Source organism: Lepisosteus oculatus, chromosome 11 (assembly GCF_040954835.1).
Source record: "Lepisosteus oculatus isolate fLepOcu1 chromosome 11, fLepOcu1.hap2, whole genome shotgun sequence".
Lineage (NCBI taxonomy): Eukaryota > Metazoa > Chordata > Actinopteri > Semionotiformes > Lepisosteidae > Lepisosteus > Lepisosteus oculatus.
Window position 1 is genome coordinate 35551080 of NC_090706.1, and position 18438 is coordinate 35569517.

General features: G+C 38.0%; 1 protein-coding gene across 2 annotated transcripts in view; it reads left to right on the plus strand.

Annotated features, from left to right (window-relative positions):
- Positions 1-5218: 5218 nt before the first annotated feature.
- Positions 5219-18438, plus strand: part of shtn3 (shootin 3) — a 33055-nt gene continuing 19835 nt past the window's right edge. Inside the window, exons 1-2 of one of the 2 annotated variants that reach the window (XM_069196159.1) lie at positions 5219-5728; positions 10047-10107. In XM_069196159.1, the coding sequence (XP_069052260.1) occupies positions 5645-5728; positions 10047-10107 (145 nt within the window). In that variant the 5' untranslated portion in view covers positions 5219-5644. The remainder of the gene's footprint in view (positions 5729-10046; positions 10108-18438) is intronic. The other variant, XM_069196158.1, reaches the window with a different exon arrangement.

Consider the following 18438-nt stretch of genomic DNA (forward strand, 5'->3'; position numbering starts at 1 on the left):
TCATAGCGGTGTGCTTTTAAAAAATCTGAAGTGATCAGTTTCTCATTGTCTCCTTAAATAAACACGCGCACCAGGGGACGTGTAATGTCCCTATGAATTGGCTTCATCCCAGTGGGGCTGCACACTGGTGGTGGTGGAGGGAAGTCCCCATTACCTGTAAAGCGCTTTGAGTGGAGTGTCCAGAAAAGCGCTATATCATCAGTGTAAGCAATGATTATTATTAAGTGGCAACCCACTGAAACTAAGCAGGTGTGAGACTGGTCACTACCTGCATAAGAGACCTCCTGGGAAAAGCTCTGCAAAGCTGCACCCTCTCAGACAGCACAAACGATGAAATCCGCCTCATTCGTTAGTGCTACGTTTGTGCCGTTAAAAGTAACTTCCCAGCTGCTTCCCAGAGCATGTATTGAGCTTCCTAGTGCACGCGTATGTATATGACGCTTTTATTAGCAGACCATTCTTGCAATTCAAGGTACGACGATTTTGTTAGCACTGTAATGCGACTATAACAATTCCGTGTTAAGTCTGTGGAATTTCCAAATTAGGTGTCTTTTGGCGTCGAAAATATCATACTAATTTCGTGGGTTTCATACAAGTTTAAAAGCATAATGAAGGATCAAACACGATTCAAATTAATATTTTAATACTTTCGCAGTTGTTTATTCTCATGGCGCCTCACTTGATACTACCCTTGGGGGCGATGCATTAACTCTAGCCTCTAAAACCAAAACGTGCGTGCACGTTCTTCTGGTATGTTATGCTGATGTCCGCTTAATATTTAAAGGTAAGGTAAAAGCTCCGTGAAGCTGGCCCCCCTACAGACAGCACAAACAATTAAACCCACCTCATTCATTAGTGCTACGTTTGTGCCGGTTTGTGCAGTTAAAAGTAAAGTTTGTGCTGCTTTCGTTTCCGAGATATAGAGCCTTGTTTTTCCAGTAATCACGTGACCATGCACGATGACTTTGACCTCCAGTGACCCCGTCTGCTGAGTTCAAACGCCCTGTCACAGTTCAGCCCGTACACTTAACATTTTAAAGACAACCAATATCCATAAACATATGAGCCTCCTTAGATGTGAATAATACTAAGACATGACGCATGCCAACAAGTTAACCACCTATGACATAAACCTGTGGTTGTAATGTATGTAAAATCACTGATTGTAAGATCTATGGTTTTTATTTTAAAAGGCACGTTTTCCTTTTCTGTCCCTACCGTGACACGCTGTTGCCAAATGCGTAACTGCGGGATACCATCGCGACAAGACCTCCGCAGCATGTCATGGTAGGGACCCCATGTATATCGCGGCAGTGTATATTACGAGTGGCGCCTTGTTCCATGCCACCCTGGCACTGCTGTCGCAACATAGGTCTCATATCAGGACATGATACACCCAGATAGGACGTGTCCTGATATATGGATTTTTTGTCTCGACATGAGGTCAGCATATCCTGTCAGGGTATGTCCTATCGCAACATATGGGCTCCATGTCGTGACATGGGGGCGGGGCATTTTGTCGGGGTATGTCATATCGCGATATACGGGTTTCATGTCGCGACATAGAGCGGGGGCACTTTGCCGGGGTATGTCATATCGCGATATACGGGTTTCATGTCGCGACATGGGCGTGGCCAGTTTTGACATGTCGCGATATAGGTCCTTTTATGTCGCGACATAGGGCGGGGGGAATTTTGCCGTGGTATGTCATATCGCGATATACAGGCTTCATGTCACGACATGGGGGTGGGCGTTTTGTCGGGGTACGCCATATCGCGATATGTGGGCTCCATGTCGCGACATGGGGGCAGGGGCGTTTTGTCGGGGTATGTCCTATCAAGATATATGGACTAAATGTCGCAACAGTGGCGCCATGAGAGTGATGCGCCAGTCGCAATTGGTACCGCGATGTGATCGTGGTATCGGAGTCGTGAACGCGCTGTGGATGCCGTGACATTCTTTGTCTGCTATTCAGTTTTAACCTCAGTGCGACTTCTCTTAGATTGATCAGTAGCTGGAAACCAATGGATGTGTAACTGTATATCCAGCGTGTTCATCCAGCACACACGGTACACACAGAACTTCCGCTGTGGCGCTTTGCCCAATCAGAGTGTCGATTCACACTCTTCACCCAATCGCGGCCCGAGCTGTTCGGGGGTTTAGCCAATCACGGGTCTGAGAGCTGTTCAAGGAAGCAGCGCCAGGTGGATCGGCTTGTTTACTGTCAATGAGAATCTATTTTTAAAACGCTTTACTTATTTGCAAAGTAACTACATCGGCTTGTTTTTTAACGTCTTTATTGACTCAAAATATCCCGTACTCTTCGAAACAAATATATTTTTTATTTGCAATATAACTGTCTCCGCTGCTTTCTGTAATGAACACATGGTATTTGAACAATTTGATCGTGTATTTAAGGTAGGGGAAACACCTTCTGCTTTGTACTTCAAAAATGAATAGAAATGTAAAGCCTATGATCATTGTATTATTATGCTCGCGCTTTCAATTTTGTTTTTTATTGTTAAATTATATCGATCTTGAAACTAATACCTAAAAATGTGAACATGGGCTCTCGTGTTGTACCAGCGGTAATTTGGAAACTGGTGTCTCTTCACCAATTAAAGGAGTACACAAGCAATACATTTTCGAGAACATGGTTAAAAATTAAAAGAAAACACCTAACCCAATGAACTAACATAGTAACTTCTTCCTCCATGTAAGACTGTTTATTCGTGTAAAGGCTGCAAAGCCTGGGGTCAACAGATCAAAAGATCACGGCTGAAAGATCTAGTAGTCGTGACTTTGCTGTTTAGTACGTCACAGAGTGACGTCACAGCCAGGAAAAGAAGGCGCTATATTGAAATATATTGAAACATCCACCCCACCCGAGCAGACAGACACAGAAAACAAATTACCCCCATTGTTTTAATCACAATCAGGAGTTCAAGTACCGAGTTTGGTGGTATCTGTAAACTTCCTTTAGATAGTCACTTGATTACCCGAAATACAAGGCGCTATAACTCGGAAATGAAAGCAGCACAAACGCTACCACAGTGACACAAACCGGCATAAACGCAGCACTAACGATTGCGGGGAGTTTCGTCGTTTGTGCTGTTCGACGGGCGGGTGAGCAACTTCATGGAGCAGGACAAGCAAACGTGAGCTCGTCGCTTCATGTTTGCGCATAAGACCCCCGTAAATACAAACACACGGATAATGACATTCATAAAAAGTGCAACAGTGATCTTGTTGTTCGTAAAGTTGCAGATTCAAGCATTTTTGAACACGGCTCGACTGACGGGTCGAATCTTTAATAATAATAATAATAATAATAATAATAATAATAATAATAATTGCTTACACTTATATAGCGTATTTATGGACACTCCACTCAAAGCGCTTTACAGGTAATGGGGACTCCCCTCCACCACCACCAGTGTCCAGCCCCACTGGGATGAAGCCAATTCATAGGGACATTACACGTCCCCTGGTGCGCGTGTTCATCTAAGGAGACAGTGAGAAACTGATCACTTCTTCAGATTTTTAAAAAAGCACACCGCTAGGAAGTATCAAGACGTGCTCGTTAAAGCCTCTTGGTAAGAGCAAGCAATTGTTTGCGAGTGTTCGGTTTTTGAGACTCCACCTGCAACTCTTCTGATTAGGGCATGTGATATTTGTGACATCAGCTATCACTCAGTGGGGAGGAGAGCAGAGTAATGAAGCCAATTCATAGATTGGGGATTATTAGGAGTTGCAGGGTGATATGGCTGCTGGCACATGAAACAGCTAAAAGTAATCTAGAAGATGTCATTTAAACATTTTGTGTTAAGTGCAATTTTAAAATAACACTTATTATTTTACCGTGGTGATTTCTGCAAAACTGTGCTGCAACAACACTACACACCTTTTACAAATGTCGTCTATACATCATTTTCACTCCCTAAAGGTGTGGGATAAAGCCCAATGGTTGCACGAATTACGAACAATAAAAAAGCTAACATTTTATGATGAGACCCTATTGAGGAGAGGATGGATGAATGGATCACAGTCCCCGGACAACAGCAGTAGCACTTCATTTACTGAGTTCATTTCCGTATCACATTGATACAATTCATCACCGCACTCTACCGTAGTATTTGGATAATGTGTACTACGAGAAAAACCCAGTGAAGAAACCAGTCAAGCTAAATTAGCCTTTTCTAACTTTGGTTTATTTGTCCGTTTTAAACAAGTGCAAAATCCAAACATAAAGTAGGGCTGCGTTGCGTGTAATCCCGCAATTTGCAGTTACACCCTGTATGGGACCATTATATTGTAACGCGACGGGTTCGGCGAGGAGAGAGACCGTGACTCAGGCTCTTCTCAACTGAGAACACGGCGCTTAATTAATCGCCATGTGGCACAGCAGCCACCAGAAGAGGAGAGAGAGAAAGAAGCTGATGCGATACAACAGACTGGTGTCAATTCGGGTACAGTTACACTGGTGGTACATAAAAGGGGTGCCAAACCAGGAACTGTTTACACGAGTCCGAGCGATCTGGCTACACCGGTACCGCAACGGGTCAGCTGCACTGGCCAGCGGTTCTCCTAGTCCCCGCCCTGGCCACCACCACTCCCTTCCTGCCCCTCGCCGTGCACGCCAGCCGGGCGCTCTTCGGCCGCAACGCCAGGGGAGGGCGCTACAATAGTTTCCTTCACATATGATGGACAATTGAGAGATGCAGATCGAACTAGACAGCATGCATTTTGACTGTGAAGGGAAACCAGAGAACCCGGATTAAAATACTTTCTTATACGTGGATAACATACTGCGCATAGGGCGCCCCCGTCCGGATGTGAACCCTGGTGCCAAGAGCTGTGAGACGAGGTTGCTAACAGCGCCTTGTCATTGACCGGTGATGGTGCAGAGTCCTGTCCCCACCCTGGAGTCTTGAAATCTAAGCATGCAAACTAAAACCAGCAGAATCGATGATTAATAATTCTAGTGAACCTGAAATGATCTAGCAGGAAACATCACTGACATTACTTTTAAGAAAAAAAAAGACAAAGAACATCTCCTAATTTTGTTGCTCCTTTCAAAATAACTGGCAAAAGATTAAGATGCATACATTAAAACAGTGGTTTTTTTCCCCCCATGTGCAGAATCTGAATGGTTTACAGCTGTGGTGCCACACATAGCCTGATATTGTCTCAGTTTTTAAAGAGATCAGTTATTTTAGTCAGACGCAGGTGGTAGGCTCAGTCGCGCCATGCGGCAAACCTCAGGTGCCCCACAGGCTCAGGCTGGGCATTGTACGTTTTCGTTCTGCATGTTCAGTGAGGGGTGGAGCCCCAGTAAGCATGACAGCCAAGTGAGACATTTCGAAAAGGCTCTTGGAGTAGAGCGCCGACGGCAAGAGGGAGGAAAAGCCGTGCGGAGCCTGTCTGAGACACCGGCTGGGTACCGCAGATGCAGGGCGCATGCCTACTAAACACCCTGGCATTAGCAAAAAAAAAAGGTGTTCATTTTTCCCCCGTGGACGATTGTACGCATATATCAATATATAAAAACTGATTTTCGTACATAAATTCCTTTTTTTTTCTTAGCCCTCTGCGTGTCTGTTCTGTAGCGTGGGTTTTTTTTCCTGTTCGATTTGGGTAAACGATGCTGCCTTGTCCATCTTCACCGATGCCGGTGAAGGAAACCGAAGGCGATGAAGAAATAGAAGCACAGAAAGTAAAAAAGGAGGTAAGAAACGCTGCTTAAAAAAATAAGTTCGTGGTTATGAACTCCCTCTTTGTGCCAAGTGATGTTTAAATATCCAGCATTGCTATTACGTTTTATACACCTGCCATATATAGTGTAGAATTGGTTTTAGGTGAGGTATGACAAAGAAGGAGTATTATTTTATTATACGTTATTATAACAGAGTACATACATTTTAAATCTGTTACACGTATAATCAAATTATTATATGTGTTCCATGGAATGCATTTGTATCGTATTGTCGGGGAAATAATTTTAGGTGGTGCCTGAAAACTGAGGCAGTCTTTGACTTGCTTTTTCGGTGACCTAACAAATAGGGAGTAGTGAGACACCCTTCTCCATTTCTTTTTCTCTGTCTTTTGGCAGTTTTCTGCTCAGGGCATTGTACAGTTTGTAAAATACAGGAATCGCTTGTGCATATTTATTTAATTGGGATTTTGCTGCTGGACAGCTTTGTATAAGACTTGTCTAGCTCCCTGCCGTGCCGGTGACTGTACTAGAATCTTATCTTCACAGCAGATGTCATATCTATGTGTCTACGCATCACATTTAGTATTTCATGCAGAATTTGTATGCTGGTCACTACATATTAATATCATATGATATTCACACAGATTTTGCACCACATCTGCTTAAGGGATACAATTGCAGCAATTAATGGCATTTCAGCATACAGTACAATATAAATAAGAAAATTGAGCAAAGTCACATGCTCCATGTGTATGTATTTATAGAACATGGATCAGTGCATTTTCAGGTACACTTGGGACAACTTTTAATTTCACTAATGCAGGAAATTACCTTTGTCCCTGTATCTTAACTAATAAATTCACTTAAACTTCATTATGCCAAGCTTAAGACTGCAAACCTCAATCTCATTGACTTTTGAAAGACTGTGTGTCTTAATGAATTTAATTGACTGTAAACTCTGTGTCTATTGTAGTCCCAATACTGTCAACAATGTAGCTTATTATCTTTTATGAAAATGCCAGTGCCAAAAATGTACTAAAAAACTTACTGATTTATTGTTTAAATATCTGTTTATACTTAGGCAGTTTACTGCTAAACACATGGTACAAGTGTGAAGAACTGAACATGATACATGAACTGATACAATCTTTTGACAAAAGTGCTAGTCAAAAACTTAAATTGGTTTACACACAAAAGTGTGATTTAAATACAAAAGTGGGCCAGAATCCCTATTCCACTTTTTCTAGCTTCGGAAAAGCTATCTGTAAATAGGGCCAGCTGATGGCTGTTAAAAAAGATGCCAGACAATTATTTAGCTTCTCTTTTTAGCTGTGAAAAGAGAGATTTTTGAGAAAGCACTTGTTCAGGATGGGTTTTTATATGACTTGATAGATTTTAACATTTGTAATTTTGCAATTTCTGTCAGCTAAGGACTGCTTTCTATTTGAGCTCAATGACTGATTATACTTTTGCAGGGTGCTGTCAATTCAGCTGCAAGAAGGGACACTTCAATATGGTATAAATAAAAATAAAGGTTTTATATTTTGAAATGTTTCTTAAAAAAACAGAAAGCAGTGTGAGAAACATTCAACTTTCAGCTATGTTTGAGTCTGTGCTCATCTTGGAATTCCTTAATTTGTTAACAGATTTATAACAATTGTAAATGTACAGCATTCTTTTTTGAATCCCAAAGGGCAATAAATTGGGACAGAGGATTTATTTAAATTTGTATAACTATTTTAGAGTTTGACACCTCCAAATGTAATTAAAATGTAACTGATCACCGTGCTCCAAAATATAATGGACAAAGGTGTAAATATTAATCACTGAAGGTTTTATTTTTAGCGTTGGTATATTTATATATTTTATTTTATAACATTTCTGCTTGTGATTTGTAGTGTGTAACAATTTGTATGACAAGGATAGGCAATCCCAGTCTTTGAAAGTCAGAGTTCTGCAGCCTTTACAAGTACTTTTTCAACTGGCAGCTATTAAAGACCTAAAAAAGCAGTTGACTGGAGAGTTTGTCTAAAAAATTAACACAAGTAATTAAGATTAAAGGTTTAATGAACAACACAGGATACAGTGGTTTAAGTGTATTACTTAAATTTCCTGATATATGAGATGATCACACTTTCTAAGGTTTGAGGTCTGACATATTTCGAATGAGAAAAAGATTTCCAAAGAAGTGGTTGATGCTAGCTGTTGATTTCATTTGAAAAAAATCAGTCCAAATGGATTCTTTGCAGTCCAGGTGATTTACACTTAGTTCTTAGTTCAAGTAAGAAAGAACACTGTATTCTACTTTATGCCTGAATCTATGCTTGTACAGGAGATGTCTGATTAGCTTAGCATGATGCAGGGAATGGCCTAGTTTGTGCTACAAGCCTCTTCATCCCTAGAAAATGCATTAGGTCTTTCCTAACCTGTTCTCTTTCCATTTAACTCTTTGAGCACATGTCACAAAGAACATACTCGAACTTGCTGAAACCAGAAGATTCCATCATTATTTTTATTTAATGTGCAGTCTGAAGATTTCCTCACCTAATTTTGTCCTTTTATTGTTTTGAAATTCTTTTAGTATTTGAATCTGGAAATGCATATTAAAGATTCATTAATTTAGGAGTTGTTGGAGCTTTCTTTCTGACAAAATGGTAAAAAAAACAGGAACTTGACTGTTTTTGTACATAAAGATAAATAGCAGTATCATATACAGTAACTGTTCTTTATTATTACCACCACATAGAAACAGGTATGCAATGAGTACTAATAATATTTTATTTTAGCTATTGATACATAGTAGTATTAGTAGCTGTTTATTAGGAGTAGCCTTGCAGTTTTGCAAGGTTTTAAACCTTTCTAAATGTTAATTTGTGGAATTGCTTTGTGTCCATTTTAGATTTCTTTCTTTGCATACACTGCATGATTATAAAATGTAGAATAGATTTATCTACTTCTGTGAGAGAAATCATTGGTAAAAGTAATGTTACCTAAGCTTGGCATTAGTAGCTGACTGTATTGATAGAAGGAGTAAACACAAACAAGTAAAGGTTTATTCCATGCTGAAAAGAGAAGAAAAGAAACACAACATTTCGGCTGTGGAGCCTTCGTTTGTCTTTGAGTTTGGTACTCATCTGAGAGCTAACACAACACTGTCAATAGCACTTTTCACAACATGGAAGCTTTGTGAGTACCACCCATTGATCTCCATAGTACACTAAATACATCCCACATGTTGAAAATATATAACATACATTAATTCCAGTACTAGACAGCTTTTTATTGTGAACTTCCATGGTGAGTGATGTGATGTGGTGATGTGGGGGATGACTCAATGAATTATATCTTCCTAAGAATTAAACAAAAATATACAGCATGTTGTAAAGATTTTCCTTAAAAATTCTGTTAAACTTTCATTGTAAATCTGTACTGACATCCTTTTGAGACATGAGACTGTGTAATTGGAAAGAGAAGATAAAAACAGCTTAATTACTAGGCCGAATCCAGGATTTAATGACCTAGAGATGCATATAAAGTATCTATAAAATACCTGACCTCTGCACACTGCATTTTCTGGGGCATTGTTCTAGATTGTGCATTGTTGTATTTCATAGTAGCTATCATGCTGTACATAGTACCAAACTAATTTAAAATTATTATGCCCCTTAATGCCATTTATGAAGAAAATGATCTGTTTCAGCAGAAGACATCCCAGAATTGCCTTGGAAAACCTTTTGAAAACCTAACTTGCATATTAGGGAGCAGCCATGAAGGATAGCAATGCACTTGTTTTTTTAAACGTTTCCAAAAGTGAGTTCAATTTCTTTTATTATATACCAAAGAATATTCAGTGGTGTGATCGACCATAGAATCTTTTGCACAGCTGAATGAGGCTGATGGATAAAGTGTGCTTGTGTGATCAAGACCAAGAAATGGATTTTAGCATCTGAAAGAAAAGCCCGGGATGGAATGGCACATTTTGCACTTGCAGCAAATTAAAATAAAAAACAACCTTTGCAACATTTCTGTGACAATGAATACATACATCTTAAGGATTTGGACCTGCAAAGAGCACTGGTGTTTGTGAATCACTAATATATGCTTTCAGATGTTATTTTCACACTTTGGAATTGGCTGTGTCTTGTAATATGAGATGACACATTTCAGTGCTCCAAGCAACAACCTGTTGCTAGCCTGGACCAATACATAGGCAGCAGCATATACCAGTTAATTTATGAAGGCAAGTGAACTCCTCAAGACCTTTGCACATTGATGATTCAATCAAGCCTTGGTTACCACACGTCTCTGATATCTGTCTTCTTGTTACCAGTATAAGCGACTCACAGAACAGCGAGATGAGGCCGAGAGGCAGCTGAAACACATCAAACGAGGTGAGTGATGGGTTTTGCTGTGTGGGCGATAATTAGAGGTAAAAGAAGAGAAAGATATTGAAATGTTTGCTAAAAATAGCTGCAGAAACTGACAGTTGTTTCACTTTGTGTTGTTATTTTTAGTAACAGCCAGTCATCACAAACCATATAAAATTGTGCCAGTTAATAAGAAAAAACTTGCTCATTTTTAGCATGCATTTGTTTTGTGTATGGATCTGTGTGTAAGGTGGTGGAACCGAAAAACAACATACCATATGTCTTTCAGAGGTGTTACCCTAAGTAAATAAAACTGGCTAGTAAAATGTATATCCTAAACAGCAAGCCTGTACAATATTGCTACCATTTTAATTTCACAATCTGATTATCTCAACGACTTGTTGAGTTTTCATATTAGTTGAAGTGGTGGGGTGGCCTTGACAGGCCTCAATGGGTTCAAGGTATTTTGGAATGAGTTGTAAATAAAGGTGCTTTTTAGTTGTAAGCTAAATATTTAACACGTTTTGATTACAATCTGACAGTTTAGAGATTAGTGTTGCATCCAGTCTATGAAACTCATGTTGTCTCCCACAATGTTCAGCAAATGTCTCCTTCCCCAACACTCAAACACATGCACCTTCTCAAGCAGAAAAACAAGCAACAACTTAAATCTCCTCCTCATATGTTCACAACAACAAAAATATGGAGATAATAAGTTGATGTAGACAATAAGTAGGTTTAGAACATTTGATTCTAGAGTTTGCAGTTTTTAATGGGGTCCTGACTTCTGAGTATTTTAAGTTCCTAAGCAACACAAATAATAACATTATTAAAATAATACTCTAATTACAATCCCAACTTGTATTTAAAATGAGCTTGTGGCAATGCACTGCATACAGTACCATTAAAATAACTGGTCTGTGTTGGTTAAGAATCCTTTGAGAACTCTTGAAATGTGCTATACTGAAATAATACTCATCTTCATAGAGGTGTTCTAGACACAGGCCTTCCATTGTCTTCTCCTTTGTCACTGCAACTCAACACTGCCCAGAATGGCCAATATAGAAGTGTTTGAAAAGATATCACCGTTTCCATGACTACTCAGCCTGTGGCTCAACAGAGAGCCTGCAGCAATGATGGATTTCCACTAGATGAAATTGAACCCAGTAACACCTAGATTCCTCATATTTAAATATCTGTTGCAGTGCCATCATCAGTCTTGTACGATTAGTAAGAGAACAGCATGCAAGAGCAGACAAAAATCAATTTGCTTGGTCTGATCAACAGTTTATTATGTCAGAGTGTTGTGATGTCATTAAGGTTAAAATGAGCTTTGGACTAAGAGAGTCCTTAAATAACGTGCCTTTTGTATCTAATATCCTATAAATAAAAGTCAGACATTTATCTAAGAAGAAATCTATCCAAGAATCTAAGTCTGACAGGGTGACTAAAAGCACAGGACATCTGTTTTTCTCAGTTTTAAAATGTTCAATTTTTAAATGTTCAAAAACTATATTATTGATCAGTTTTATCTTTCACTTCTTTAGGCCCAGTTAAAATATTTTATTTACAGTAAGTCCTTGTGAATTCTTTGCATTGTGCATGGAACATTATTGCACAAAAGAGTGGAAAGGAAGGATGACATTCCACCCGTGTCTAGAAATTTAATTGAACATTATTAGACATTGAATATGAATAAAGAAAATAGTGGTCCAATCATAATGTCATTCTGAGAACACCTTGGGAGAGAAGTGGAGCTCTTTATACTGGTACTGCTTCTCAGGAGGCCATGTAGTCAGTGGCAAATGCTTTACTCCTCCCTGTCATGTTATTTTATTGAATTATTAAAATCTTTAATGATAAATTATTCATCATTAGAAAATGAATGTCTGTTCCTGTATTACACTGCTCTATTGTGATTCCTGCTGGGTGCTTGTTACCTCTTACTGTAATTTTCATGGGCACATTTACACTCTAGTGAGAAGGCACCCCTTTAAACCATCTTTAATGTTAGCTTGCAAAGTAAAGGGTTAGGGCTAACAGAATTTGTATGAGCAGAACTCTAATGTATAGCACCTGAAAACAGTGTTAACAGTGAGCAACAAAGGAAAACTGGAGTTCTGACATGGGACAGACACTTGAAGACCTAAAACCTCTTGATGCTGAATCGAAGTGAGGAATGGCTACCTAAATTAGTGGAATAATGGTTATTAATATTATATCTCAGTGCCAGACCTGTACTACGAAAACTATTCAGTTGCAATTCAGTTAACCTGGAGAAGACCGATGCCTGTTGGAGAGAAGTCTTGTTTCATATTTCAAATTTTGAAGCCTGAAACACAGTACTACTTTAACACATATTATAAACATCTTTATTTCCATCTATTTACCATTAGTATATTCAATACTATGCATTTAGATATCAATTTAAGTTCCAATACCTAATGAACCATAACATTGTGTACATATGTTTACCTTTACTTTGGATGGATTTGAAATATTTGCAGTTTTGTTCTTACAATGAGTGGTTTTGGCTTTTGCTGTTATGTTGTCTTGAGTCCTGTGTGGAATGTTTTTTGATGACATGACAATGGCAGATTTTGTGACTACCCATAAAAAAATTGTATAGCAGATGCCTCCATCTCCAGGCTGTCTTGGGATGGAACATTAGGCTGATTTAATCCCTTAACACCCATGCAGACTTATTCTATGTTATGAATTTGTAAGAATGTCACTTAAGCTTTCCTTCTAAAGTGTGACGTCTTTATGTCCTTCTTCTCCTATAAAATAACCTTTTATCAACCATTCGAAGTATGTGAACTCCAGTCAGAGGTATTTAGAATGAAGTGCATATTTAATAAAATTACTTGTTTCAGGAGAATTAAATATTGCATACAGTATGTCATTGTTTGAAATAGATCTCTAAGTGATGATTAGACAGAAATATAATAATAATTCATTTTACTGTGCATCAAAAAAACAACCCCACTCTCATTTTTTATTTGAGAATTTGAAACAGCATTTCACATCTTCAATTTTATTGTAGAATCTCACCCTATTTCCTGAAGAAATAATGCTGTCATTGTCACACTCAATGTGTTGTTTGTTTTCCATTTCCATATTAATATAGAATCTTCCCTGTTTTTTTAATGTTTTATTTCTTGGTCGATTGTTAAATGTACAGTAGTCAATGACCAAGAATAGCCAAGTGTGATATCCCTGAACACAAATCTGGAGCTGTTCATTAGGACAACACAACCAGAAAATTGCTGAGTCTGTGTTCTTTCCCTCCTGCCAGGAACTAACTCCCACGTTCTACAAACACCATCTCAGGGCTTTGTGTCCCTAACTAGCTTCTCCCATCTGAGTGAATCGTGACAAATTATTCCTCAGGTAGCGTTGAGTTATCTAGATCTTAACATTCACCAAAACACAATTTTTTCCCCAAGCAAGATGCTTTACCTCGATTGCTCCGGTTGTGTAAACAAGCAAACAAAATTATTTTATTCAAAAATGCAGGAAATTATAAACTCACACTGTACATTGCTTTGGATAAAAGTGGCAGCCACATAAATTAATACTGGTAATTTTGTTCAATGAATGAGCTTATTATTGGCGTGGTAAGGAAATTAACCTTTTTAGACTAAACATACACATAGTCAATTTCATATACTGTAAGTAGAGTACCAGCTTGCACATTATTGAGAATGTGATTTATTCACTTGACTATTTTTTCTCATTTTCTTGTTTGGCATTTTATGGAAAAGACCATGTAGAGGGACTTTTATATCTTCTAATTAAATTTGCGTCTCATGGTTTTACATGTTCTTATTTCTGGAACTCCTTTGACAGGTGCCATTTTTAATGCAGAGAAGAAAAGCACAAGCACTGGACTTTGGCCAAAATAAACTCTGCCGGATTGCATTTCATTTACATTATTTATGAGTGTGGCGGCTGGCCTCAGTGCTAAAACTGTGGGATATTTATTTGGCACATATACAAGCAATTCAGTGTGTGCCTTTCATTCTATCAACTCATTAGCCTTATTGCAAATGCTGTGCAATTCATACAACATGTATGAACCAATGTAAAGTCTCTACTTAACTAGACTCATTGACGGAACAGGTCAAAGTGCCTTACTCCCCAATAAGCTAATGTATTATCATTGCATTTTGTGTCTTATCATGATAAATTTATGTCTATATTTGAATTTCTTCCAAACACAGTACTGTATACAAAAGTAACAGACTGGATATCCTCCTCTGAACTGCACCCCATAGAACATGTCAGTTTGTAACTTCTTAACAAAACGTTAATTTAAGTGTATCTTAACTTGTTCATTCGTATTGGCTAATCCCATATATAATTCTTATCACATGTCTTTTGAGAACTCACTCTATATGCAGTATATTGTAGAACTTGTTCTCTCAGATATTGTACAAATGTAGTTTACAATCCATTTATATTTTTATTAGAAATAATTAAGTGAAACAGAAGCAAAAGTATCTACTAAACACGTGCTCCGCTGTAGTTGTTCATTAGAATGTAGCTTTCTGAAATGTGAACTCCAAATAATTAACCTTGTGATACAGCATAATTAATGCAATGATTGCTAAAACTGATGTCATATGATGTCAGATGTTTTCTACAAAGTCAAGTTCTGTTATATCTGTATAGTACACTCCTGTTTGTTTTATTCAGACTATACATAGAAAGATTGTAATTCAGATTTCAAAAATCAAATGAGGACAGGAAGCAAAGGAAACAATCTGATGCAGAAACCATAATTAATATTGAACAAGGACCAGATTGCCCAGGAAAATCTCATCACTAGAAAATATTCCCTACCTAGAGAAGCTAGCACTGTTAAACATGCTCTTGAGAGACGAATTACAGACATCTTCCATTTGTGAGTGGATTTACATTTTATGCTAGATGGGGAGATTCACACTTATTTACTTTGAAGGGAAAGAGAAATATTAAGTTATACTGTGTGAAATGCATGCATTAACTAATACTGTTAATACAGCAATACATGGCACCATAATACTTGTTTGCCTAGCTGCAGGAACCTCTTTTCTTGTAAAGTGATTATTGCTAGTTGAAAGATTAATTTCTAAACCAATTTTCTACCACCACCATGTTTTGTCATGAGAGACCTTGCTTTCTTCCTGGTTAAGAGCACAGAAGGGCTGTAATTCCAGTGATTCAGAATGTTGCATCAGCAGTTAATTTTAGCTGCTGGTTTCAGCATTCTGACAAAATGATGAACAGTATTGAGATAGACTGAGGGCTCAACTACACAGGAATGTAGCAAAGAGAGGGGTGAATACATTCTTCCATTTCTGGAACAAAGCCATCTCATCATGTCGTACCCTCACTAAGTGTGGCTAGATTTGTCTTCTGTTCAGTAGTCTATGAGGCCTATTTAATATTCAGTAGTGACCTTAATTTTTATTTCACAAAGTTGTCATTGTCTATGTTTTGAGCTGACAAAAATAAACATGGTGCTGTGATGCTGGCGCTGTTGTCATCCAATTTCTATTTGCATGTGGGTGTCTTAATCAGAAAAGAACTAAACATTCTGTTTGAGTTTGAGGAATATTTTTGTGGTTTTGTGCTTTCAGTTGCACATGATCACTGTGTTCCAGGGGTGCATATCCTGTATACTGTATATTGAATTGTATTGAAGATGATTTGCACTGGTATATTAGACATTATGGTATGTGGCAATAACCATTCTGGAAATTTACAAATAATTAGCAATTAGCATTCAGCTATTCAAATAATTCCAGATGTAATTTTTCCTATGTCTGTTTAATTGGACTACTATGTCTATGGCAAACAGAGAGAAGTAAACTAAGGGATGTAGACCTCTAACCACAGAAAACAGATCAATACATCTGTGTCAGAACAGCCAAACGATAAATTGCAGGAAAGACTGCTTCTAGTAAAAGGCATCCCAGGGGGAATGCTCTTTAGGATGTTCCTGCATGAATAATTCAGAGGCTGTTTTTTAAATGTCCTCATACCTTTCACATTTTTAATTACTTCTGCATAATGCATACCAATTATCTGTGTGGAATACAACTTATTTTTGTATCAGCTTCACACCATGTTGTTGCAGTTTGAAGTCTTTTTCTTTAATTGGTGATGTCAGAATACAACCTCTAACAGATAACTGTTAAAGACCCACCATAAGTGAGACTGGAGCTCTCTTAAGAAGGGATCTCTGTTGTGTTGGATCTTAACACTAGGATGCAGGGTATTCAATGGTAGACCACCTGGGGATAAGAATTCACACCTCTCCAGAGTGTTATAATTTTTAACAACATTCTTTATTTCTGAACTTTTGTAGAGGAATTATTTTTTTTACTATGTCATTATTGTTTGTTACAACTAAATAAAGTAAATCTTTTGAAAGCTCTAACAATGAGTAGAAAGTATTTTTCTCATACTATATGTGGCTTCTCAAACAAATTACAATTATTTTTGTGTATTCCTCTTGGACGAATCCCTTTAAAAGGACAACATAAGAATGCACAGAAATCTTGAAGAAAAAAGCTACAACATCTTGTTTCTGACTTTATTGCATCAGGGTTCCAGAGAGGTAGCTTAAAAAAAAGTCTGCAATTAATGTTTAAAGTTTATAGTACAGAATGATGCAGCTGCTGTTTTAGCCCTGTGATACTCCCTATCACAATTTGTGTTTTGCACAATTTCAGCAAGGCACAAGTGCAAAGAAAAGACGAGAAAGGCTATTGCTTGCTATTTCCATTAAAAAAGATATTTAATTTCACATTTAATGATCTTAATTTAGAGCCCTGGGACTTCTTAATGTGATTGTCTCTGTACAGTAACTCATCTTTCCAGCCATTAGCTATTTGCCTGCCTTTCATTTTGTAAGCAAAAGTGAAAGCCTTTGTGCCAAATAAAAAAAAGCATATGGATATAAAAGTAAATTAACCTTACAATATCAGAAAAGGAACATACGGTATATGCTTCCATCTATTACTGAGTTAGCTCGACTCAGTAGTGAAAGCAGACTGTTTTATTTGGCATTGCTGTAATTCAGTAGGCCTGGCAATACTATGAAATTGAAACTGTTAAGGAGATATCTGTTCAATAGATGGTGTTACATTTGGCTGTATTAAATAACCTGTACATTTAATATTATAAACTGTCATTGAAATGAAGCCCATTGTTAACACTCAGTAGATGATAAAATCCGTCTCTTGCCATTAAGACATTCCATATTGCTTGAAACTCAAGAAGGTTGATATTAAAAGCGTCCACAAAGCTTTTGTTTAGCCTTAACTTCCCACTCTCTTTGTACACATGCAGTGCATTCTGCTGTGTCTTCTCTGTTACCCACTATCTTATCAGTTATAAGTCCTAACTCTGTGCCTCATTCTTTGAGCTCTGTTTGGTTAATCCTTCAAACAAATCCCCAGTGGTCTTTGAACGGTGTTTTATTAAACTTTTCAGAGATACAAATGAACAAATTGATGAACAAAAAAGCAAAGAAAAATGCCCACACCCATTTGTCTTATATCCAATAACATGTCCAAATTCCACTGGGTCTAACACTCTGTTAATGATGCATGCTGTTTGTCAGCAGCTCACTTTTGTACACAGAATAGAAACCTCCTTTTTCATGTCGTGCTGAGTCATTGGGTAAACTGCTGCTTTTTCTTAAGCAGGGCTACTTCATCAAAAACTTAAGACCAAACTGTAGATTAATTTAGCTTCCACAATTGACTTTTTGTGTCACCAATTGTCACCTGGGAATTAAAGTGAATTCCAAGTTTTGAGTTTCAGCAAAAAGAGAAGTAATACAAATAGGTAAAACCAGAACCTCTTTCTTTGTAAAAATGACATCACGGTCACTTTGCTGACATAGTGAGTACCGTATAGTATTTTCTTCCCATACTTTAAAACAAAGAGCAGAAGACCATGCATTACGTGAATAAGTACACTGGATACACTGGACTGGAGCATGTCATAAACAGTTCAACACAAGCCACGCCACACAGTTCTAGGACGTCTACACAAGAGCCAACCTTCTGATTACTAAAACAAAGACAAATCACTTTTATACTAAGGCACATATTGATTAAGTCTGAGAAAGGCATGCAAGTCATAGAACAGTGGTCCATGTCCAGCAACATAAATGGCAGTAAGCATGGAAACTGATTCAAGTGATCTCCTACAAACTGCACTTCCCAGCTGTTCCCCTTGGCTGTTTAATCCCGCCTGCTGGGGGTACGTCATTGTTGTGGATGAGGCCTCTGTCAGTCAAACTGTTATCCCTATTTTTGCCTTGACTAAAATTCTTACAATGACTAGAACATA